At 63.6% G+C, this 24,648-nt stretch overlaps 3 protein-coding genes across 6 annotated transcripts; 2 read left to right on the forward strand and 1 right to left on the reverse strand.

The window, feature by feature from the left end:
- Nucleotides 1–230: 230 nt before the first annotated feature.
- Nucleotides 231–7,995, reverse strand: CHLRE_19g750847v5 (uncharacterized protein). Of its 3 annotated transcripts, none has more exons than XM_043072850.1 (14): nucleotides 7,547–7,995; nucleotides 6,255–6,345; nucleotides 5,670–5,786; nucleotides 5,199–5,281; nucleotides 4,811–4,856; nucleotides 4,429–4,496; nucleotides 4,199–4,256; nucleotides 3,821–3,835; nucleotides 3,581–3,673; nucleotides 2,929–2,980; nucleotides 2,362–2,489; nucleotides 1,693–1,773; nucleotides 1,284–1,431; nucleotides 231–967 (listed from the first exon to the last, which is right to left on the reverse strand). In XM_043072850.1, the coding sequence occupies exons 1-14, from the start codon at nucleotides 7,786–7,788 to the stop codon at nucleotides 795–797; spliced, it is 1,395 nt and encodes a 464-aa protein (XP_042914226.1). In that variant the 5' UTR covers nucleotides 7,789–7,995; the 3' UTR covers nucleotides 231–794. The 3 variants fall into 3 exon arrangements, with proteins under 3 accessions (XP_042914226.1, XP_042914225.1, XP_001703625.2); XM_043072849.1 differs by lacking the exon at nucleotides 3,821–3,835 and adding an exon at nucleotides 5,057–5,101; XM_001703573.2 differs by lacking the exon at nucleotides 3,821–3,835.
- Nucleotides 7,996–8,195: 200 nt separating this feature from the next.
- CHLRE_19g750897v5 (uncharacterized protein) lies at nucleotides 8,196–13,855 on the forward strand. Of its 2 annotated transcripts, XM_043072851.1 has the most exons (7): nucleotides 8,196–9,428; nucleotides 9,806–9,881; nucleotides 10,361–10,459; nucleotides 11,495–11,665; nucleotides 11,881–11,937; nucleotides 12,009–12,092; nucleotides 12,339–13,855. In XM_043072851.1, exons 1-7 carry the CDS (start codon nucleotides 8,554–8,556, stop codon nucleotides 13,368–13,370), a joined length of 2,394 nt encoding a protein of 797 aa, XP_042914228.1. In that variant the 5' UTR covers nucleotides 8,196–8,553; the 3' UTR covers nucleotides 13,371–13,855. The 2 variants fall into 2 exon arrangements, with proteins under 2 accessions (XP_042914228.1, XP_042914227.1); XM_043072852.1 differs by lacking the exon at nucleotides 11,881–11,937.
- A 1,650-nt stretch (nucleotides 13,856–15,505) lies between these two features.
- CHLRE_19g750947v5 (uncharacterized protein) lies at nucleotides 15,506–22,567 on the forward strand. Its single transcript, XM_043072853.1, has 4 exons — nucleotides 15,506–16,155; nucleotides 16,382–16,498; nucleotides 16,874–20,086; nucleotides 20,664–22,567. Exons 1-4 carry the CDS (start codon nucleotides 15,910–15,912, stop codon nucleotides 21,054–21,056), a joined length of 3,969 nt encoding a protein of 1,322 aa, XP_042914229.1. The 5' UTR covers nucleotides 15,506–15,909; the 3' UTR covers nucleotides 21,057–22,567.
- The last annotated feature ends 2,081 nt before the right edge of the window (nucleotides 22,568–24,648 follow it).

Below are 24,648 nucleotides of genomic sequence, written 5' to 3' on the forward strand. Positions count from 1 at the left end.
GGGGCGGAGGCAGAGGTGGAAGTGGGGAGTTGCAGTGCGTGTAGCAGGCAGGAGTGCGCGGCCCCTTGCGGTGGTGACTGGGGAGCTGCTTCGCGCACTGCCGCAAGCATTGGAGCTGGAGCAGGAGGCTTAAGAAGGAGCAATCAGGAGCAATCCTCGTTAAATAAAAGCGCAGGAGCGTGTGTTAGAGCCGCCACTGATTTGGCGTACTACAGGGCGAGGCGGGCAGGGGTCTTTGGGTATTACAGGCGGACCGGGATGGGCTGAGGGGTTTTGGGGAGTTCCTCTACCGTTCCTCAACCGCCTCCCACGCGCCTCGCGGGCCTAGCGCGCCCGCACTTGCCCATTGCAGGCCCAGGGCACACACACCGGCGACATTGGCACGCCCCGAGCTCGTGCATCCCAAACCCCGACCCCTTAATCCGTGAGTTTTGGACAGCCTCTTTTCAAGTTGTGAAATCCGTTCCCATCAGGGACCCCTGGTTCCCATGTGCTCAGAGTCTTAGCCTCAGACACAAAACCCAAAACCCTTTCAAACCCCGAGCCAAGCATCACCCACTCGCAATCAATCACAGGCCGTGGACTGTGGGCCCTGCGCCTCAGCAACCTTCGGCCACCTGCATTGGTCGTATGCCCCCAGGTCCGGAATTCGCATTTCACCCAACCCAATCACAAAACCGCCAGATCCATCCAGCAACCGGAGGCAATCCAGCAACGGCGCACGTGTATCCAAAGCATGCCGCATAGCTTAGCATTTAGACTGCGTGTAACAAATGCAATCTAAATACTGTAGCTCAGTGCCTGCGCGAGAGCACGGGGTTGGGTCCCTCGCCGAAAAGCTGCTGCTCCCCGCTACTGCCGTTGCTGCCGCTGCTGCTGCCGTCGGCTGCTGCTACTGCCGACTCGCCCGCCTGCTGGCCGCTGCTGCTACTGCCGCGGCCCAGCGGCGGCAGCTGGTCGGAACCACCTGGTGCGTGTGCGATAAGGTAGTGAGGTGACACAGTGAGAAAACACAGTGACGAAACAGTGAGATAGCGAGTTGGGAAAGGTGCGCAAAGCAGAGCGACAACCATGACAAGAGGTATAACGAGATAACGAGATGGGGAAGGTGAGAGAAGCAGAGAACGCGCGGGAGCAAGACAGGTGGCATCTAATCCGCCAGCCCGCAATCGATTCGCTGGAAATTACTTCGAAATACATCTCGCAACAGCACCCACCCTCGTCGCAATACATCTCACAGCAGCACCCAAACACTTCGCAACATATCTTGCAACAGTACCCACCGGATGATGGCGACTGGAAAGTGGAGAAGCCCTGCCCCGGCTTCGGCAGCGCAGACACCCGGCCACTGCCGCTGCTACTGCCGCCGCTGCTGCCACTGCTACTGCCGCCGGCGGGGGAGGTTGACACGGCCTTGTAGATGGCCATTGCCTGAGGGGGTGGGGAACGAGGGGTTCGGGAAACATGGGTTGGGGAGAGCGGGGTTGGGGGAAAAGGGGTGGGGAAAGAGGGGGCGCCCAAACCCAGCCAACACCGCCACATCCAAGCCACCCCACCTGCGCCACCATGCCTGACGGATCTGAGGCGCTGGCGGGCATGGCTATCCCACACCGCCCAAACCCACACACCTAAGCCCAAATCCGAATCCCGCTCCAAACCACCCAAAATCCAAATCCAGATCCAGAATCTCACCTGCGCAACCATGCCGGAGGGGTCTGAGGCATTGGCGGGCATTACCAGGGTGGTGGTCTCCTTGGCCAGTTGCCGGAACGCCTGTGGGGGAAGAGGAAGAGGGGGGTGGGGTGGGGGGAAGCGGGGTTGCAAGGATGTTTGGAAAAGCGTTACAGGATGCACTGAAGACTGCAGGGGGGAGGGCACATTCATAATTAGGTGGGTGGGAAGCGTATTTCAATTATTGGAAACAGAATACCAGCAGGGGGACAAGGAGGAAGTGGGGAGGGTGGGGAGGCACGTGTGTGTTTGACACGTGCCTGTGACGGGTGCTGTGTCGGTGAGGCACGAAGGGAAAGGGCTGGCATACGCAGACCACACACACGTTGACATCACACAAACAACCCTCTCTCAGACACCGCGCGTAATGCTCTGACATAAACCCGAACATCTCAGTTCTCTTCCGCCAAACGCACCGCCGCCCGCTCCCACACACAAAACACAAACGCGCGCGTCTTCACCCCCTCCCCCCGGTTTCCCCCCTCTCCAAACCTCCTTTCCCCTCCCTGGCTTGCTTTGGAATTGGGTCAGAGTTCCCCCCCCCCCCCCTCGCGCTCGTTTTAGCTTGGTTGGGTTTAGTTGGGCTGGAATTTACAACCCCCCCTCTCCCTTTCTTCCCCCGCCCCTCACCTCCAGGTATTTCTCCGCCACGCGCAGCGCCGCCGCCTGCTCTCCGCCGCTCCGCTGCAGCGCCGCACTCACCACCCCCAGGCTGCGGGCCGTGGCCTCGGCGGTCGCGTACAGCGCCTCGGCCTCACCTGCACGTGTGTGTGTGTGTGTGTGTGTGTGTGTGTGTGTGTGTGTGTGTGTGTGTGTGTGTGTGTGTGTGTGTGTGTGTTAAAAAAACGAAACGAAAGCCCGCCCAATGACGCGACGGAGTTACTGTGTGTGTGTGTGTGTGCGTGTGTGCGTGTGTGCGTGTGTGCGTGCGTGCGTGCGTGTGTGCGTGTGTGCGCGTGTGTGCGTGTGCGTGTGCGCGCGCGCGTGTGTGTGTGTGTGTGTGTGCGTGTGTGTGTGTGTTCGTGTGTGTGTGTGTGTGAAAACCACCCCCTCCCTCTCCCTCCCTCTCTCTCCCCACGACTGATCTGCTGCTGATAGGTTATCATGCATGGAACCCCTCCCCTCCCCTTCCCCCTCCCTAAGACTGTCTGCTGCTCATAAGTAATTATGAACGGCAACCCCGCCATCGCCACCCACCCTGCGCCAAGTTGATGGACTGCTGCCGCGAGGCCTCCGAGGCCAGGATGACCTGTGTGTGTGCGGCATGGCGTGTGTGTGTTTGTGAAGAGTGTTTGTGGAAGTGAGTGGGTGGGAGAGCGTGCGGGTTGTTGCGATTCTTATTGTTGTCCTTTGTCAACCCGTGGTTAGCCTGTGTCTCCTGCAGCCCTATACCTGCCGCCCACTCCTGCAGCCCTCTCCTGCCGCCCACTCCTGCCGCTCCCTGCCGCCGCCCTCTAGCACGCCTTTCCCCCTGCTCTCCCCCGTCTCTCCGTCCCCTCCTTGAGTGAATCATGACCGTATGATGCACACGGCGGCGCCGCCCTACACAGTCGCCCAACTGCCCAGCTGCACCTCCCCCTCACTCTTTTGCTCCGTTGTGGATCGTAACAGATGCAGCAATCCTCAACTCCCCCGACCCTCCTGATCCTTCATGGCCGGCTGCGCCTCGCCAATACTCCCCCGCCACACCACCCGCTGCCTCAGGCCGCCTCACCCCGCCTCCCGCTTCCCCCCTCCCCTCTCCCCTCCCGCTACCCCCCTACCCCGCCTCCCGCTACCCCCGCGGCACGCGTGCCATACACACACGCGTGCCCCCTCCCCTCCCCTCCCTCCCTTTCCCCCGCCCCACCTGCTGTTTGTCCGCCTCCGCCACGTTGATCTTGCTCTGCCTCAGGCCCTCCGACTCCAGGATGGAGGCGCGCTTGCGCCGCTCCGCCTCCGCCTGAGGGAGCAGGGGGGAGCCGGGGGGAAGCGGGCGGGGAGCGGGGGATGGGGGGCACGGGTCAGAGGGTGTAGTTGAAGGCTAGTTGGATGGCCCTCGAAACAAACACTCACACCGACCCCTACCCACCCCCGCCCACACCCCCACCTGCAGCTCCATAGCCTGCACGATACCCCCACCCCCTCTCCTCCTCGCTCTATTGCATTGGGTTTGGTTTAGTTGGGGCTGGTATCTTCACGCCCCACAACCCCCGCCCACACCCCCACCTGCAGCTCCATCGCCTGCACGATACCCCCACCCCCCTCTTCTCCTCGCTCTATTGCATTGGGTTTGGTTTAGTTGGGGCTGGTATCTACAACCCCACAACCCCCACCCACACTTACAACCCCACAACCCCCTCTATTGCATCGGGTTTGGTTTAGTTGGGGCTGGTACTTACAACCCCACAACCCCCTCTATTGCATTGGGTTTGGTTTAGTTGGGGCTGGTATCTACACGCCCCACAACCCCCACCCACACCCCCACCTGCAGCTCCATGGCCTGCACGATACCGCGCGGGGGCATGATGTCCTTGATCTCGTACCTACAGGGCAGGGCGTGTGTGTGATTGTGTGATTGTGTGTGTACGGCATGCGTGCATGTTAACAAAAATGGTTCCACCCGCGTTGCCGCTCAACGCTCCGACAACACCCGCCCACCCCACACCACCCACCCCACACACACTTCGAGCTCTGCAGCCCCCACCCCACACACACCTCAGGATCTGCAGCCCCCACGCCTCCGCGGCCTCATTGATGGTCCGCACGATGTTGTGGTTCAGCGCCTGTTAGCAAGAGCGTTTTAGAAATACTTTGTGTTTGTTTGTGTGATGTTGTTAATGGCATGGGCTTGATTGGAAAAGTACTGGAGAAACCACGTGCATCCTTCCTGCTTTGCATGAAAGCAGGGGGGCTTGAATTAGGGCCTGGGCAGGCCCCGCCGCCGCTTCCAGCAGTTCTAGGCAGGAGGTCCGGAGGGGCTTCGAGGCAGCACTGGGAGGCGGGAGATTGGGTATGCTTCGTGTGTACAAATGCACGCTTTGTTATTCAAAACCCCTGTGTGTGTGTGTGTGACCCTGCTGCCACCGCTCGCCCTCACCTCGCGCTCCTCAAACGTCTTGTCCAGTGTGATTTTGCCCAGCTCGCTGCGGCGGGTGAAACATTGGGCCGAGGAATTTGGAAGCTTGTTAATCATGTTGTTGGGGGTGAGCAACAATTGAAACGGGGAACTGGAGTTCCAGGCGTGGCAGGGTGTGTGTGTGTGTGGATACCAGCCCAAACTAAAGCCACCCAAATCTGAAGCCCCCCCCCTCCCCACTAAAGCCACCCTTCTCCCCCCTGTCACCTGCGCATGGTGGTCTGCGCCAGCTGCCCCACCGCGTACACACAACTCCCATACACACGCGTGTCACACAATCTACCCCTCCCTTTCCCCTCCTTTCCCCCTCCTTTTCCCCTCCTTTTCCCCTCCTTCTCCCCCCCGTCACCTGCGCATGGTGGTCTGCGCCAGCTGCCCCACCGCATACAGCGCGTTGTCAACGCCGTACGAGGCCTTAAAGGCGTCCATCACCTAGATGCGCGGGCGGGGGTTACGTTCATAATGAATTAAGAAGTCAAGGCGTCGCCAGGCGGGGCGACGAGGGGGAGAATGGGGGTTTGGGAGGGCGAAGGCGGATACCGTGTTCTTTTTGTGTGCATGGAAGGGGTTGATTTGAAGGCGCCAAATCACCTAGCGGACGGGGTTTGCACAGTTACAATCAAACGAAGGGTGTGCGTGCCCGTAATCCCAAAAGAGAAACAGCGACCGACCCAAAAACCGCAAACTCACAACCCAAAACCTCCCAAACAAACAACCACCTACCAAAACACCTGTACGGTAGCCCGCCCGCCCACACGCCAGCACACCACGCCCTCCCTCCCTCCCGTACAACCGTACACCCACACGCAACCGGGCGCACCTTGACGTACAGCACGCCGTCGATTGTGATGGTGACGTTGTCCTTTGTGATGGCGGTCTGCTGGCTGATGGGGATGGCCATTTCCTTGAGGCTGTGCACGTAGGCCACCCGGTCCACCTGCGTGCGTGCGTGCGCGTGGCGCGTGTGTGGCGTGTGTTTGGCGCGTGTGTGTTTTGGTTTGGGGGAGTTTACGTGGAGGGGGAGGGGAGGGGAGGGGCGTGTTTGTGTGTTTTGTTTGTGTGGGGGGTTACGTTAATGACTGATTAAGAAAAACACACGAGGATTGGAAATCGCAAACACGTGTGTGTGTGTGTGTGTGTGTGTGTGTGTGTGTGTGTGTGTGTGTGTGTGTGTGTGTGTGTGTGTGTGTGTGTGTGCGTGTGTGTGTGTGTGTGTGTGTGTAATTTCCAGCCTAAACTAAACCAAACCAAGCTGAAACGAGCGGAGCACATTCATGATAAAGTAAGGAGGAGTGGAGTTGTAGCCAGGCACATTGGTATAGCAGGCGCGTCGTTACCGGGGGGTAGTTTAGGTGGAGGGTGAGGGGCGTGTTTGTGTTTGTGCAAACCACCTCATCCAACTCACCAGCGGCACCAGGAAGTGTAGCCCGCTCCCCAGCGTCTCGCGATAGCGTCCGAAGCGCTCGATCACGTAGGCGGTTTTCTCGGGCACAATCCTGCGGTTGCAGGAATTGGATGCAGGATTTGCAGTAAGTTTCGGGATTTGCTCAGCAATGCAACTTTTACGCGTGTGTGTCTGGCGCGGCGCAGGCGACCGCGCGGCACGTTCAACGGCACGTGGGCATGTGGGCGTGTGGATGCGGTACCGCCAGCCAACACATCCTGACGATTCCTTGACTACTGAGACCTATTTCGTTGGGCTCGGGCACATAACCCCCACCCTCCACACCCACACCCACATCCACCCGCCGCCCCCTCCAACACCGGGCGGATCTCCTCAGCCCCCTGGGGCCGTGTGCTGCTTCTGCCCCTCATGTCCCCGGCCCCAGCCCCCGGCCTATCGCCGTACAACCGCCATATAACTGCCGTACAGCACCCCTCACTCCCTCATCCCGCAGCAACCCCTTCCATCATCCAGCGACGGCTGGCATCCGCACATTACCCCCGTTGCATTCCCCCCCCCCCTCGCCCCCTCCTTGCCCCTCGCTGAAAACCCCCGTGCCCCCTTGCCCCTCCGTGCCCCCTTGCCCCCCCTTGCCCCCCCTTGCCCCCCCTTGCCTCCCCTTGCCCCCCCCCTTGCCTCCCTTGCCCCCCCTTGCCCCCCCTTGCCTCCCTTGCCCCCCCTTGCCCCCCCTTGCCCCCCCTTGCCTCCCTTGCCCCCTGCATGTGCCTGGCCCGGGGCTACTGCTGCTGCTGCTACGGCTGCTGATGCCGATAACCACAGCCCGGCAGCAACCCCGCCAAAGCAGTCTGCCCTCGGGCGCTGCACCATCGCGTGCCACCCCCAACCAGCTCATCTCACACCCGCTTGTCGATGCTGCCGCTTGCTGCTGCCGCTTGCTGCTGCCGCTTGCTGCTGCCGCTACTGCTACTCCTGCTGCTGCCGCTGCCGCTGCCTGTGCTCTGTACCGCACGTGTCTGTTCGTCCTCGCCATCGCCCCGCCTTCGCACCCCCACCTCGCACCCCCACCTCGCACCCCCACCACCGCGGCCCGACCCGGCCCAACGCGGCTTGGCAGACCCGTGCGCCACTCCACGGCCCCCTCCCCAGCCCCTTCCCCTTCCCCAACCCAACCCCGCCGCTTGCCAAACCCCAGCCAAACACCCCAGCCCCTTGCACCCACACGACACGCGACACGCGCACGAAACACACACGCACGATACACAACGAGACACACACGCCACAATAGCACTCACAGGATGCCGATGTGCGCGGGAGGCGGAAGCGGGAAGTAGTATTCCGAGCCGGGGCCCCGCGGAAAGCCCCCCGCGCGCATCGCCGATGGTGCCGACGTGCTAATGGCTCGCCGCGCCGCAGCGCCCCACTCCACCAGCAGTCCGCTTGCATCGCTTTGCGTCGGCATCAATAGCGAGCTGGAGTTCCCGAGGCCGCTGGCAGCGAGTGCAGAAAGGCCCGGAGTCGCAGTCGACCGGCCCATCCTGCGAAGCGCGAGCAGTCTCACCCCATGCCCGCTGCGCGACCCGATCGAGCTCATGTTTACGGTGTGTATTGCGTCAAGCGTAATATTGCGACCGACGGTTGAGGAACGGGTGTTGCTCTCGAGGGTTGTATTAGATGTATCGAGGCAAAGATCCCCTCGTCGCGCGATATGTTTGCAACGCCAACTCTACGCTGCAGCGTCTGCAGTCTGTTCAAGCCTCAATTTGATGCTGGCGAGGGACGCTCATGCAAGTGCATCACATCACGGCCGTGATCGACACGCTCCACGTCACCCCACGCGTCCCCACGATTCCCCGGGCTCTGGACTCTGGAGGTCCGCCCCCTTCAACCGCACACATATTCCCTCCCTTAAAGCACCATACCGGCAAAATATGAGCTCACATAGAATACTGGCGTTTGAAATGATTTGGTGTCGCCTCTTTTGCACACGAGTGCGCCAGCCTTCTAGGGCGCACGGAGCCGCGGATCGTGAAAGGCGTCCACATCGATACCCTCGCAGTCTCTTTCAGCCTGATCTGAGGAGTACATGTGTACGGTGCACCGGTAGTAGCCTTGTGTTTGTTATTGTTAGCACGAGGATCCAGCCGATGGATCCGGCGATGGATTTGGCGCGAAGCCGGCGTGTCAGCGCTTTCTCTCACTCACGTATTCTAACAATCCTACGAGCTTCCTGAAACACCTACAGATGAACTGACAACGACATGCAGAACAGCTGACGCCTTGCAATTTTGCGCGCTCTCAAATGTCCTCCGAAGTCGTGATATCCGCGCAAACACCAAGTGTACCAAGCACCAGTGCATGGCTTCCACTCGCGATAGCAGCTGGCGCGCTCGCGGGTGCTCTTGGCGGGGCGGTTGCCGCGGTGGCTCTCCTCCGCGCGCCATCGCGACCATCACGCGGTCCGCAGCATGGCTCTTCTTGCTCATATGACAGCTCGCAAGACTATCTCCCGCTTAAACGGGCTCGTGCTGGCCCGGGCAGCCATGCCCATTCAATCGAAGGCGCGCTCGCGCGCTCGCTACTCGGCGGGGACGGCTACGTGGTCGTTGCAGCACCATCAAGAGCTGCAGCCGGCGCCAAATCCTCGCAATCTTCTCATCATGCAGGCCACCACGCGACTGTGCTCACGACCTCGCCGCCGCGGAACTACCAGCAGCAGCACGAACACCCGCACCCACCGCGCCGGAGCGCCCAGCACAGCCGCCCGGGCCTCCTCGCGCTCGGTGGCACGTCCGCTGCCGCAGCCAGTGCCCTCGCTGCGGCATCGGCATCAGCACCAGCAGCGGCACCAGCTGCGGAAAGCACGCCTGACAAACAGCGAGGCCAGCCCCCGCACCCGCACCTGCACCAGCATGAGCGCACGCAGCAGCAGCAGCAGCAGCAGCAGCAGCAGCAGCAGCAGCAGCAGCAGCAACAGCAGCAGCAACACCACCGCCAGGAACAGCAGCAGCAACAGGGGGCAGTGGGCTTCTCAGTTGATGCGGCGTCGGTGGCGGCGGCAACGCCGGCGGCGGCAGCGGCGGCCTCCGTGTCAGCGGCGACGGCGGCGGCGCTGCTGCGGTCGCCGCTGCAGGCTAGCGGGCGCCGCGACCCGACCGACCCCTCGCCGCGCAGCGGGTAAGCGGCTCATAGGCACGTGAACGCGCACACACACACGCTCTGTGCTCTTTAAAACACGGCGGCACGTATGGAGGGAGGGAGGGGAAAGGCGGGGAAAGGCGGGGAGCAAGGCCATGCACGGGTTCCAAAGAGAGCGCCAGCCGCAGCGCTTCAACTCGCTCCACATCGGCCTGACACCTGCCTCCAAAAGCCTCCACCCAGCGAACCCACATGCTTCCGTACTCGCATGCACCACCCTTTCCCAAACTGTGCGTTCCTACCACAACACAACATACCCCCACACAGTCACGAGCGCACAGTCTGCAACACAGACCCAGTATGTGCGCAATCTCCCTAACACCCCTGCTAACTCCTACTCGCACTCCCACTCGCAGGAGCCTGAGCTGGGACGATTACTTTATGGCGCTGGCCTTCCTGTCCGCGGAGAGGAGCAAGGACCCCAACAAGCAGGTGCGAGCGTGTGTGTGTGGGGGGGGGGGATCACAAGTCTGATTAAATCACAAGTATGGGGTGGGAGGGAGTGGGAAGGACAGGGCCAAGGACCCTAACGAGCGGGTTGGGTGGGGAGGGCACGGGGAAGGGAGTGGGAAGGAGGGGAGCAAGGACCCCAACAAGCAGGTGGGGTAGAAAGGGAAACCCCAATCATGCCCAAGCCCGATGAATGATGAATGAGTTCCACCATCATCATCATTGGCGAGGCCGGGGATGTGCGTTAGGTGGGGAGAATGGGGGTTAGAGGGGGATGGCGGGTTTGGTTGTGTGTTTCGTGTGGGGGGTTGCTGTTTTCCCTGCTTCCTCACCTCGCCTTTCCCCCTTCAACGCCGACCCCGTAAGACCCCGTAATGGATACCCCGGAATCCCCAACGTTTCTGTTTACAACTCATGATGGACAATTGTACCAAATGCTGGAAATCTCTTCTCTTAAACAGGTGGGCGCGGTGATCGTGAACGCGGACAATGTCATTCTGGGCATTGGGTACAACGGCTTCCCACGCGGCTGCTGCGACTCCGACCTGCCCTGGGCCAAGGTGCGTGTGCATGTGAGGCGACCGCAATTTGTTTAGGCTCGACTTGGTATTTTGATATGATCAACGTATGAAACAGTGCAGTGATGCGCGTGCATGTGAGGCATATTAACTGGCCCGTGTAAAGTAGCGCAGTGATGCAGTACGGTTACATGTGAACATGAGTCTGAAACAGTCAAGGGTTAAGGGTTTTAGGTGAGCAGGGTGCGGTGAGGTGAAGGGGCCAAGGATGGACCGCATGAAGGGGGTCAAGGTAGGGGGGGGGGGTGTAGATGCCAGTCCAAACTAAACCGAACCGGGGGGCGCGGTGCTTTAGCGGGAGGGAGGGGGGCGGAACTGGGGGAGGGGGTTGCTGCTGGGTGCTGCTGGGGGCAGCGGGGAGCTGGGAGCAAGGCACGTGGCGCGCTTGATGAGCCCGAGCGCCCGACGAGTAGGGATGCAGGCCCACGGTATAGGCAGAGGCCTCCTGGGCCAAAAGGCGCGTGTTGGGGGTTTCCCCGGGGGCAGTTCGGGGAGTGGGGGCCTCGGCTCCGTCTGCGCACCTCCGGTGGCACCGCCGGGGGGTCGGGGTCGGACTTGGCTTTGGGTTTGACGGTGGCATGGGGCGAGACAGGGAGGCGGTCGCGCGGTGGACGCGACAAGCTGGTCTTGCGAGACAGGAGATCGCGGGTCGGGTCGGGTTGCGAGTCGCATGGGCCAGATGAGCAGTGGGCGAGGGCGGAGCGCGGAAGGGGGGGTAGCCATCCATGGGATGGTGTGTATCAAATATGAAGTGAAGTGCCGACGTCCAGAGGTACAGCGGGGGGGGGGGGGGCATTCCATTGACCGTTCCATCGGGTCAACGGGCTCCTTCGCGCTCTGTGCGCTTCCATCCGAAATGATCTCTTCTCTCTTTTGTTGTCTCATCCGGAGATGGAAACATGCCCTGGGGTGGCAGCGGAATGAACTGACCCCTCCCCGCGCCCCGCGCGCTCTGTCTGAACCGGCAGACGCCCACCCGCCTCGCCCTCCCCCAACTCTACCCCAACCCTCACACAGGTGTGCCCCCGCGGCAGCGGCAACGGCCTAACCGCCGCCTCAACCGCCACAACCGCCGCTTCAACCGCCGCCTCAACCGACAACGACCCCCTGGGCACCAAGTATCCCTACGTGGTGCATGCGGAGGCGAATGCGCTGCTCAACAAGAACGCGGCCAGCGTGGCGGGCGCGGTGAGAAGTTCTGTTGTTTGCTGTTGTGTGGTTATGCTATGTTGTTACGTAACGACCTGGGTGTAGTATCAGACCTGCTCTGCTTGGTTTCTTTGTACCACATCATACGCAGCGTGTATACGTGGCCATGTCTCCCCCCACCCCCGCCCACTCACTTCACTTCTTAATCAATCATAAATGTAACCCCCGCGCCTTCCCCCCCCCTCCCTATGCAGCGTGTGTACGTGACCATGTTCCCCCTCCTCCCCCTGACGCAGCGTGTGTACGTGACCGTGTTCCCCTCCCCCGCTTCTCTGTACCAATCCTTGCAAACCCCGCGTCTTCCCCCACCCCCCATACACAGCGTGTGTACGTGACCATGTTCCCCTGCAATGAGTGCGCCAAGCTGCTCATCCAGGCGGGGATCACCGAGGTGGTCTACCACGAGGTGGGGATGGAGGGAGGGGGCTGCCAGAGCGTGTGTGTGTATGTGCGCGAGATGGGCGGAGCGAGGGGGTGCGAGGTGCACCGCATGGTCCGCCTCTCCACCCCAATCCTCCCAGCCAATCCCGCCCCCCCCCCTCGGGGACCGATTACTGTTCCCTAAGATTGTCTACCGTCTACCACTTCATTGACTACGGTAACCTGGCATGTAACCTATTCTCCACTCCCCCTCTCCCCCCACCCCCTACAGGATAAGGTCCGTCATCTGGAGCACCTAGCCGCCGCCTGGGCGCCCTCCCTCGCCAGAGGGGGGGCAGGGCCGGCGGTGGGTGTGGTGGGGCCGGGGCCGGCAGCCGCCGCTACAGCCGCAGCGTGCGGTAGCAGCAGCAGCAGCAGCAGCAGCAGCGCGGGCCAGGCGCAGCGGGAGGCGCGGCTGCTACAGCCTCCCGGCGCACACACCGCAGGGGCCCACGCCGCAGGCACCCACACAGGCGCCCGCACAGGGTCCGCCGGCATTCCCACGGCGGCCTTCGCGCCGCCCTCGCCCGCCGCCGCAACCGCCGCCGGCTCCCCCCACCCCGTCACACCCGGAGTACCGCTGCCCTCACCGCCGCGCTCACCGCCGGCAGGAGACGGTGCGAAAGCGGGAGCGAGAGCGGGACAGGGAGAGGGAGGCGGGGAGGGCGAGGGAGGCGGCGGCAGCATCGGCGGCGCCATCAGTGCCAGCCCTACCTGCAGCACGGGTTGGCGCGCACACGCGGGCACACCACCGTCGACGTCAGCAGCAACGTCAGCGTTGCGCCCAGCGCCGGTGTCGGCGGGGACGGTGGCGGAGGTGGGGATGGTGGCGGAGGTGGGGCTGGTGGAGGAGGTGGGGATGGCGGCGGCGGTGGGAGCGGCGGAGGAGGGCGCGCGGTCGGAGGATGGAGCAGTGGAGGGCGGGGCGGCGGCGTCCTGGTCGGGTTTCTGGCCCGGTAGGGAGCAAGAGGGCGGCGGCGGCGCGGCGGCCGCCTCCTCGGGCCAAATCCTATCCTCCTGGGCGCGCGGCGGCGAGCCCGGACCCAGTGAAAAATCCGGATCCGGACCCAGGTCTCAGGCGGCGGCGGCGCTCGCGCCGCCGCCTGCCGTACAGCCGCCGCCGCCTCTAGTGGCCGTGGTGTCGGACGCGGATGTGGGCTATCTAGCCAGTTTGCGGCTGCTGCGGCTGGCGGGGGTGCGGCTGCGGCAGCACAGGCTGGCGGCGCCCATCACCGTACCCAGCGCGGCGGCGCTGGCCAGCTAGATGGGAGCTAGGCCCTGGCCAGCTCGATGGGAGCTAGGCCCTGGCCAGCTAGATGGGAGCTAGGCCTGGGCCAGCTGAATCGTATACATGGGTGCGGTGGCTTTGGATAGGTGGGTTGGGTAGAGACTGGATAGGGCAGGCAGGGGGTGTGGGGGGTGTGGCGTGGGGGTCGGCCGGGCTAGGTGTGGAGGTGTGGGAAGATTGAGCTGGGTTTGGGACGAGCATGGCGTGGAGTTGTGGAGGTGTGGAGATGTGGGTTTGCTGATGGGCCGGTGGTTGCGGGTTGGGAGAAGGGAAGCCGTGGGTTTGTTGCGCCAGGTGTGTGTGTGTGTGTGCGTGCGTGCGTGCGTGCGTGCGTGCGTGCGTGCGTGCGTGCGTGCGTGTGTGTGTGTGTGTGCGTGTGTGTGTGTGTGTGTGTGTGTGTGTGTGATGGGACAGTGGTAAGGCAAGTTGGCAAGATCTCAGAGCTGTAAGCTGGTGTCACACACGGCCTGCATGGTGGCACCCCGCAGGCACGGCGGGCAGGTGGAGGCACGGCGGCAGCCTATCAAGTGACGGCTCTTCCTGTGCTCCGCTAGTTTAGCTCGGTTCGGTTTGGTTTCGTTTGGGCTGGTATTTACACACACATACATTGCACGGCCTGCATGGGAGCACCGCAGGCACGGCGGCACCCCACCATGCACCCGAGCTAGCCCGCACTCCCCCAGTGACATGCCCGCACCAATCCCCCGCGCGCAGTGACACGCACGTGTGCGGTCAAGGGAGCGCCGCCCGGACTTGTTGGTCATCAGCGCAGTGGTCAGCGCAGTAGCGGTAGCGGCGTAGCGCACAGTCATGCGGTCCGCAGTAGTGCGCAAAAAAGCATGCGTAACGCATGAACCCGTCCTTGCAGTGCGCGGCGAGCCGGTAGCGCACAGCCGTGCGCTAGCGGCCGTGGCGCACAGCCGCGCGGTCCGCAGCAGCAGGGGGAATCGGCAGCGCACGTCCGTAACCCACAACACAGACCCACAGCCCCACAGACTCACATTTCCGCAGACCCACAGATTTGCAGCCCCACAGCCCCGCAGCCCTACAGCCCTACAGCCCCACAGCGACGCAACAACCCACAGGCCGCAGCAGTGGCCCGCAGCGCGCCTCCAGGCACGAACCGTGGGAGCAAGCGCTGCAGACCCAAAGCAGACTCCTGCGCTCGCCCGCCCACACAAGTACTGTACGGACAACTCGACTCCCGACAACCCGACTCTTGACAACCCGACAACCCGACAACCCGACTCCTACGAATGGGACCACCAGCGCAGAGCCGCTCTCGAACATATTTACACACGGAAATGGTGCATTGCGCGTTTGGATGGCGCCGACGGATGTACTAAAACCAGTTTTCACACCCCACATGACACACATTACTATCCACACGGTTACATGACCACATGATATTATGACCACATGACTGGGAGCCGATTACCAAAGGGGAGGCATTTGCGGCCTGCCGCCTGGCCTCGCCTGATGCGGCCCCCGTGGCCCGCGTGCTGCGCTGGCTGCCGCCGGTGTGAACGGGTTTCATGTCGCAGCAGCACAGAGGCTGCGATAAGATCTTCGGCAGTAATAATGGCAAGGCTTGTGGCAAGGCGGAGGGGTTTAGGTCGGCGTGACTGCCGCGTCCGGCGTCTCTGCTGCCTACCCAGACGTGCGCTCCCCAAAACCCTATAGTTTGGGCTGGTCTCCACAACCCCCTCTCTCGTAGCCTCTCGCCCTCGCCCACACCTCCTCCCCCCCCCTCATGGTCGTTATTGGCACCTCAGCCCACAGTCGCCCAGCGCCCGCAGGCGTTGCGCCTCGGCAAGCGGGCGGCCAGTTATGTGCGCTGGCTGGGCGCCTCCGGAATCCTGCTTCGTCGTTGGCACAGAGCGCGGCCGAGGGCACAGGAGTTGTACTTGCGCTCGCTAGGAGCAGGGGGCGCGGGCGGGGGGCAACGATGCGTGGGGAAAGATGGGGGCATGAAGAAAGCCGCAGTAACGCCGAGATTCTACAGGCTGACTTTCCTGATACACTTGGTGTAATTATCTGCAGCCGTTCCTTTCATTAGAGTGCGCATACACTTGTGGCCCCCACTTTCTCAGTGGAAGCACCATCCACCAGAACTGCGGCATCCAAGTATAGCTCATTTGGTATGACATAAGTCGCACAACTAGCACACTTGCGGGAAGCGGCAGTGAAATTATTACGACTGGTGCCTTGACTCGGCCCGAGACCCTGCGTGTGTGTTCGGCTTTGATAGAGACTCGACAATTAATTACAGGCAGTGGTTAGAGCAGCGGCTCTCTGAGCTTCGCACTCTTCGCCACTTTCCCTCTCTGTGACGGCAAAGGCGCCGCACGCGCCACACAGAAATGCGTCAGTGGCTCAAGGAGCGTTGAGGCTCCGCTGAATTCACGTTGTCCTTCTTACCTTGAACGTTGGGTCGTGGATTTTGGGGCTTGGTGCCCCCTGGCTACCTGTGAGTCGCCAAACCTGCACGGCTACGTAGTCACATACTGTCTGAATGGACGTGGTGATCAAGACAGAGGAGGCGGACCAGGGCCGCGACGATGAGGCAACAGCGCGGCGAGAATTTGCTGACCACGGCGGAACAGCTGGCGCTGGACTGGAAGGGCTTCCTGGGGAATCGCTAGAGGCTCAGCGACAACGAGAAGAAATTCTCAAACACGGCACGAAAGCTGTGGCCGTGTCATCCAACAAGCAGCTAACGTCCAAGTTCCGCGGTGTATGCTGGAACAAGAAGAACAAGGTGTGGCTAAGCCTGCCCTGTGAGGGGCGATGGCAGGGGATTTCTTGAGAGTCCTTGCTTGTGGCGGTGTTCGGAGCTCTGAGGGTTTCGGGCCAAGCATCCCGGATTCCACCGGCGAGAACGGTTTCCACCTGTACAGGCTTCTGAGCACCGCTCGCCAAAAACTCCATACACTCAATTTCCAATCCATTGAAACACACTTGTTTGCGTTTACCGTGCGTTGCAGCGCTGGCAAGCTGCGATCAACAGCAGCGGCAAATACCTATATCTGGGGTCATATGACACCGAGGCCGAGGCCGCGGCGGTGTTTGACCGCGCAGCCATCCGCATCCGGGGCCCCAAGGTGCGGCGCAGAGCAGAGCCTGGTGTGGGCAGGGGCTGGGACCGCGCCATGGTGTTTAGGCGGGCGTGGCGGGGCGGGAAGTCGAAAGGCCGGGCATGCGGGATGGGGAGAGGGACCGCCGCGCGGCCCTTGGGATGCTTGGCTTGTGCCGCTGGGTTGTGGGGGAGGCTGGGGCGCCTGTGTAAGCATGGTGTACGCACAGTGCGTGTTTTTTTCCAGTTGCACCGGGCTCGGATTGACTGTCTCACCCAGGCCTCATGTTCCGTCGAACGCTCCTTCGACGGCCTTTCTTTGCGATTTCCGTACATTGTGGTCGCCTGATTTGCCGTCATGCAGCCGATGCACGTAACACTGCACAAACCCACAAACACGCAGGCTCGGCTCAACTTCAGCTACGCGGATTACGTGGACGCCTCCGGCAACCTCAAACCGGATCCAGCCATTGATGAAATGATTCAGGAAGCGGCGGCGCCCGCAAAGCCGCGTCGGCCGCGTGGCGGCGGCGGCGGCGGCGGTGGCGGCGGCGGGCGGGGAGGAGCCGCGGCTGCGGGCGGCGACGATGCTCCGACGCCGCGTCGTGGAGGCGGCGCAGGCGGCCGGCGGCGGCGCGGTGGCGGCGGTGGCGGGGCGGCCAGCGGCGGTAATGACGAGGATGAGGACTGGTCCGAGGGGCTAGAGGAGGCGCCGCCGGCGCGGCGGCACCGCGGTAACGCCCGCACCGGCGGCGGCGGCGGCGGCGGCGGCGGCGGCGCCGGGCCGCAGGCCGGGTTTGTTGATGATGGCGGCGGCGATGACGGGCCGGGCGGTATGCCGCTGGATCTGCAGGCGTTGCTGCCCGACGGCGGCGGCGGCCTCGGCGGCGGCGGGCTGGGCGCTCTTGCGGGGCTAGGGGGCAACAGCGGGCTGGGTGGCGGCGGCGGCGGCGGCGGCGGCGGCCCGCAGCGGCGCAGCCTCATGGGTCGTATGCTGGGGCAGGAGGAGGAGGCGGCGCTGTCCGCGCTGGCGGAGGTGGCGGGCGCCGCCGCCGCCGCCAACGGTAACGGTAACGGCCGCGGCGCCAACGGCAACGGCGGCGCCGCCGCCGCCAACCGCCTGGCCACGCTAGGCGCGCTCGACCTAAGCATGGGCGGCGGCAGTAGCGGCGGCGGCGGCGGCGGCGGCCTGGGCGCGCGCGGCACGCTCAGCGGAATCAGCGGCGGTGGCCTTGGCGGCGGTGGCGGCGGCGGCGGCGTGAGTAGTGGAATGATGATGGGATCACTCGAAGAGCTGCTGTCGTACGGCCGTGATGGCGGCGGCGGCGGAGGGCTTAGCGGGTTGGGCGGCCTGGGCGGCGGCAACAGTGGCCTGCTGACGTCATCGGGTGTCAAGGGCCTCGGCGGCGGCAACGGCGGAAGCCTTCGCGGCTTGGTGGATGGCTTGGGGCTCGGCGGCGGCGGCCTTGGCGGCGGCGGCGGTGGCGGCCTTGGCGGCGGTGGCCACATGGGCCTGCTGGGGGGCCGTGGGCAGGGGCAGGGGCAGTCCGGCATGAGTGGCGGCGGCTTGAGTGGGCTGATGGGCAGCCTCGGCCGCGGCGGCGGCGGCGGTGGCGGCGGCGGCGGCGGTGGGTTCCATGGGCACGGGCTGCTTGGGTCGCTGGAGGACCGGTCCCTGGCGGCGGCGCTGGCGGCGGCGGCCGGCGGGGGCGGCGCCGCCGCTGAGAACGACCTGCGGGCGGCGCTCAGTCATGCGGATCAGGCATCGGCCGCCATCGCGCGGTTACGAAACCGCGGTGGCGGCGGCGGCGGTGGCGGCGGTGGCGGAGGCGGAGGCGACAGCTCGACGGCGGCGCTTCTGCTTCAGCAGATCCACGGCGGCGGCGGCGGCGGCGGTGGCGGCGGCGGGCTAAGCGGCATTGGCGGCGGCGTCAGTGAGGACCTAGCCGAGCTGCTAGCTAGTGCCACTGGTAACCACGGCGGCGGCGGCGCTCTCGGGATGCTGCGGTCGGGCGGCGGCAACCGCTTGGCACCGCAGTTTGGGCGCGGCCAGCCTTCACTACTCGGCGGCGGCGGTGGCGGCGGTTTTGGCGGCGGCGGCGGGGGTGGTTTTGGCGGCAGCGGTGGGCGGTTGAGCAGCCTGGGCGTGGCGCTCCGTGGCGGTGGCGGCGCCGGCGGCGGCGCCTCGCGGCAGCTTGCAATGCTGTTGCAGCCCGACCCAGATGGGGACGCGGATGCGGTGAATGACGTGGCATCGGCTTTGGGGCTGTCGTTCGGTGGCGGCGGCGGTGGTGGCAATGGCGGTTTTAACTCGTCGCTTTTTGCCGACCTCAGCGGCAGCTTGGCCAGCCTGGCCAACGGCATTCGCAAGGTGCCTGCACTGCACACCGGCCTGCCCTCACTCATGACACCAGCTGGCGGCGGTGGCGGTGGTGGCGGCGGCGGCGGCGGTGGCGGCGATGGGGATGGCAGGGGCGTCAACGGCCTGGCGGCCGCGGCGGCGGCTCTGGGCGGCATCGGTATCAAGCACGAGCCGATGGCGGCCGCGGAAGCAGCCGCCGCCACTGCCGGAGGCGGCAACGGCGGCGGCGGCGGCAGCGGCGGCGGCGGCGGCGGCAGCGGTTACTCGCTGGCGGCGCTTGCAAAGGCGCTGCCGGCCGGGTGTCAGTTGGAGGCGGTCGTACAGAGCGGCGGCCTGGCCCACATCATGGGCGTGCTGTACACACTGCCGCCAGGCGGCGGCGGCGGCGGCAATGGCGGCGGCGTTTGCGCCGCCGTCTGGAACGGCCGCGTGGGCCGTTTCACGACGCTAGGCAGCTTTGCCAACCTGGACGCAGCGCGCGCAGCCTGCCAGGCGCCGCTGGCGGTGCTGCAGGATGCTGAGCTGGCGTACGCGCCGCCGCCGCCGCCAGCGGCTGTGGCGGCGGCGGGAGCCGGCGGCGGCGGCGGCGGGGAGGGTGGCCGGTTTAAGGCCGACCCCAGCGGCAACGGAAACCATGGGAACGGCAGCAATGCCGTACTTGTGCTGTCCGCGGCGGCGGCAGAGCGCGAGCGAGACCGGGACCGGGACCGGGATTTCCAAAACCACGATCTGGGTTTTGGTGGTACGGCGCCGTACGGCGGCCTTCCGCGGCCTGGCGGCGGCGGCGGCGGTGGCGGCGGATCCCGGCTGTCGGCGGGCGCGACTCTGGATCTGGCGGCGCCGCCGCTGGATGACGGTCTGGGGCTTGGCGGCGGCGGTGGCGGCGGCGGGCGCTGGGGCGGCGTCAGTGGGCGACTGAGTGCGCTGAGTGGTTTTAGCGGTCTGAGCGGCCTCAGTAGCTACCTGGCAGGTGCCACGCAACCGGACCCGCTGCCGTCAGCGTTGGCTGGCGGCGGCGGCGGCGTTGGCGGCGGCGGCGGCGCGTCTGTGTCTGCGAGGAGCGGTGACACCGGCAGCGCCGCCGGCGGCGGCAGCGGGGGCGTGTCGCGTACCAGTGGCGCCTCCAGCGGCGCCGCCACCGCAGCGGTGGCGGCGGCGGCGGCGCAGCGCGGCGGCGGCGGCCGGGGTGGATTGGAGGACATGGCTGGGGAGAGCGGCGACAACGCCGTACTATTGGACCGCCGGATGCCGCCGGTAAGGATGCCGGTTGTGGTTAGGGGTAGTTGGGGGTTGGGGGCACGGCAGAACTGGCTGGCGCCCTTGACTGGCGATGTGCGGCGGGCCTTGGTTGGATGAACTGGGCATGTGGCCCGGGCCTTGGCGGGACGACTGGCCGTGGCGGGCGTAGCCTACAGCTCCCAGGTGCACAGGGCGCGAGGGCAGGAAACCACGTGGGGAAGGAGGCGGGTACCGGCAGCACCGGCGGTGTGAATGGCACACTGTATGCCGTATACCGTGGCACCTTACGGATGCGGGGCTACCCCTCCCCTCCACTCGCTGCACCGCTTTCCCAACCATCTTTGCAACCCCTCCACTTCATGTTGTTGCTTCATTTCCGTACCACGTAGTCCTTCCCTCGTGCTCACTCAAACACTTGAAGCGGGTCGACGGCACTCGTATAGTAACCTACAGCCGCCCACCTGCATTCATCCCGCAATCCACACAGCCACCCGTTCATTCCGCCATTGCCTCATGCCGCCGCCACACACACCGCCAAATCCTCTCATTCCTCCATGCCCCCGACCCCGCTCCCCGCTTCCGAACACCGCAGGCTGAGGGCAACCTGCCGACAAACAGCGGCGGCGGCAGCCGCGGCGGCGCCGCCACCCACAGCCGAGGCAGCGGCGGCGCCTCCGGCGGCTACGGTGGCGGCGGCGGCGGCGGCAGCGGCCGCCGTGAGCCGCTCATGGTTCACGTGGAGGCGGACCCGCTGCCTGACGCCGGCGGCGACAAGGGCAGCGGCGGCGGCGGCATTGGCAGTGTCGGCCTGCTGGCGGCAGCGCTGCGCAGCGTTGGCGGCGGCAGCCGTGGCGGCCGTGGCGGCGGCGGCGGCGGCGGTTTCTCGGCCCTGACGGAGCTGTCAACGGTGGACGTTCAGGAGGCTCTGCAGCTGTTCTTCAACCAGCGAGCAGCGCAGCTGTCCAGTCTCCGGCAGCAGCAGTAGCAGTAGTGGAGGCTGTAGCAGCTGTAGCAGTGGTGAAGGCGGCTGTAGCGGCGGCGGCAGCGGCTGTCCACACCCCGGCAGCAGCAGTAGCACCCCGGGGGGTTGCATTGATACAGCGGCACTACGTCGCAGGTTCCATGTTGCCTGCGAAGGCTTTGTGTGTTGGTGTGTTTGGTTAACAACACACGGTTAGGGGGCCGGCATAGCCCACGGTGTGACTCCCAAAACGCGGCTGAAACACAGCGCATGCACGTGTTTTTTTGTGTGTACATAACACGCACGTGTGTGGGTGTGGGTGTGGGTGTGGTGACGGCCCGGTAGCATGCTGCCATCCCCCACACCGCGCACGCACGTCCACAACACGACTATGATGGTAAATACGAGTTGATAATTTGCCGCACCGCTCAAGAACTTCATGGACACGTGCCACAAGTTGTGGAGGCGGGTTGTTAAGCGTGGGGGCGGGGTCAAGTCTGCGAATTGAGCGTGTGTCATCTCCCTGCGAGTGTGTGGGTTTGAGGCCTGCGGCTTCAGTCGGTGAGGCAGGCAGGGCGCTGATTCTGACTCTTGAGTCTGACCGTTGGCGGGCGGTTACGTTCGTACATACATCGGTTCGATGGTCTGGTCTGGTACATACGGTATGGGTACGACGCGGCTACGGCATGGGAGACGGTGGCGGGCTGGAGCCCGCAACCGTGTCCGGCCCGGGGACCTGATCGTGCCGTGGGCTGCGTCGGCAGCAGATGTCATTGGGTTGGTGTGTGTGGGGTGTGTGGAGGGGGTGGGGGTGGGGGGTTGGTGGTGGGGGCGCGGCCGCGACAGATGGCGGAGTGTGCAGGGCACGGTGCACGTGTGCAGGTGCGATGGGCAATCCGGCATGTTCCGCATGGGGCCATGAAGCGGCATGCTTAGGTTGGCTGGAGCATCGGCTGGTTGACTTCATGGGTACGGTTGCAATAGGCGAGTGTCCTAATGAGGCCGATGTTGGGCATGACTGAGCACAAGCAAGTGCCGCCACCAGGCGAAGAACCTAATACCGAACTGGAGGATGGGGTGGAGCGGTCACGCGCTTGGTCCGATTCCGCGATGTAGTAGGCAATTGCATGCTACGTAAGCTGTGCGGAACGGGGCTGGTATCGACACAGCGCTACAGCGTGTAGTATGTGTGTATGCGTGTGCATGGTTTTCAGTGCCTTTCCTGTGCTTTACCGGTTCTAGGGCCTGGGTTTCACCACTTGAATGCACTCCAGTTGAGGGGGGAGCGATGGGCCTGGGTGCAGTGGCTAGTAGGCGCGCCACCCGGCTTTGGTTCAAGGTTGGAGTCCGGGGAGGCCTGTGCATGCATGACGGCAACGCGCTGGCTATCTGGATTTGGAGGATAGTTGGAGCGCACACACCCATCACTATATTTTGCCCTAAGGACGAGTCGCTCGCACTTTGACATCGGCTCACTTGGCTGAGCCATTGATGGCTGGCCACAAACGCGTGTTAAGACGTTGCAAATGTATGTTACAGTCAGGGGGGGGGGGTAGGAACAAACTTTTTTGACCCCATGCCACAAAACCTCCCGGACCCCCCGACCGACCGACCGACCGACCCCCCCTACCGTACGACCCCCCAAAACCCCCTCAGAACCCCTTAGTTTTTTGTCAGGTTGGTGCCAATTGACTGCTCTCGGTGAGATCTATCGCTATGCAAAATGATCCGCCTTGGGAACACACTTTGACCGACCGACATGTGGACATGTGGACATGTCACCCGTCCGCCGACAAGTGTCCTGACAGACTGGCCTGCTATGCAACGGCTTACTCCAATGTTACTTGATAGTACGAAATGAGCTGACGCGTTCATCCATGCAAAACCCGCCCGGCACCGGCCTGTCCCTGGCCCGTTCCCCAGGCATCTTCCAAAATGCTGACATGCCGCTCCCCAAAGTACCCCATACTATGCATGTGTGCTAAGTCTGGGGTATACCTACGCACGCCTCGTTGAGCTGCACCCATTGTGCCGCGCGCTGCAGGACAGAAGCGCTAGGAACAAAACTTGGCACGAACCTGTGCAAAACCTCTTGGGACCCCCCGACCGACCGACCGACTGGCCACTTTGAGGGGGCATAACTTTGCACCCAGAAACCCATTTTCAATTTTGAAAGCGGATTCGTGATTTTCTCCTTGAGCTCTATCCATTTGAGGCATGGGGTCTGTTGCGGAAGATTCTACCCCCCCCTGTTACAGTTGCACTGTTAGGGCTAGGGCCCGAGTCACGAGAAGACAAGACCGGCATACATGCGAACTAACCCCTACCGCTACGCAGTACCCCGGCTTGCCGCTCCCCCCTCAGGCGCTTGCGCTTGAGCCTGGTGAAAGATGGCCAGCAACAGAATCGATAAGGCTACAAGAAGTCCTCTAACAAGTGCGCCCTGAATATGCAGCAGCAGCCCGGAGGGGCGTGCAGTTTGCCATCGGCGATGCCACAGTTAGGGACAGGGGCGAGCCCTGCACACCGCGTGCACCAGCAGCAGGCAGGAACGAAAGGCAGGGACAATTGAGAACTAGACAGGTAAATAAACATATTAGGCGATCGTGCCAGGCCTACAAACAAGAACGCTGGACCAGTCCCCGCATGGATCCTCGCTTCTTAGCAGCACTGCTCGCTTCCAATAATGCAACATCTTTGAGATTATTCAACTTTTAAAGTTTAATAAAGTTGACGCAGCGAAAAGACAGTTGAGCTGAAGAGGGTCAGTTGCGGAAATTTCGCTTAAATGTCGCGCGGCCTTCGGCCGCGCGTGTAAGCAAAGACCCCATACCCCATGCAGCTAATTAGAGAGCACAATGTGCCCCCATAATTTGCGCAAATTGCCCAGTGCCGTTGTTTTCCATTAACTATGGGAGGGGCCGGGGGCGTAGCCCCCGGGAAAAAATTTGGAAATCCCTGGCACAAAACGCTTGATTTTTGACGTTGGTAAGGAGGGCACGGCGTGCTCCTCCGGGGTCACAACTGCTGGGGGCAGCCGTGGGCAAGACACGCGGTCAGGTAGCCCGGCCCTGCCCGGCCTGCCATGCTTCTACTGGCTGGGCGCGGGCGCTACACCTCCTCTGCCTCGGACACTCATGTGTGGCCCTATCGGGCAAGGATAGCAGTGTTGGGCCGGACAGATACGTCTCCTGCAGCGTGATAAAGGTGGCTGCTGGTCGCCGCCACACCACACCGCTGGACCCCTTGCCCTCGCCCTCGCTCCCCTGCCCCCTGTCTACGCACTGCGCAAATATTAAATGCAATTATGAGCTGCAGTGGCTGCTGTATCGTGGGCCACCGCACCTAGTTACTGCATAATCAACCCAAGCTGGGCGTGGGGCGACAGGGGGCAGCAAGGTGGGTACTCGTACTCGCTGGGTACGCGCCTAACTTCTGCGCAATTTGCGCGGCCTTCGGGCCTTCGGCCGCGCAAGTTCCCCCAACCCCATTTCAGCATAATAACGGCCTCTGGATCACCCCATAATTCCCGCAATTTGCCTGCCGCAGCCCGCGAAGCCCGCGATGGGAGTGGACCTGCCCTCTGCCTCTGGTTTTTGCCGTCCGGAAGTTTACT

The sequence above is a fragment of the Chlamydomonas reinhardtii genome (genome assembly GCF_000002595.2).
Source record: "Chlamydomonas reinhardtii strain CC-503 cw92 mt+ unplaced genomic scaffold scaffold_19, whole genome shotgun sequence".
Lineage (NCBI taxonomy): Eukaryota > Viridiplantae > Chlorophyta > Chlorophyceae > Chlamydomonadales > Chlamydomonadaceae > Chlamydomonas > Chlamydomonas reinhardtii.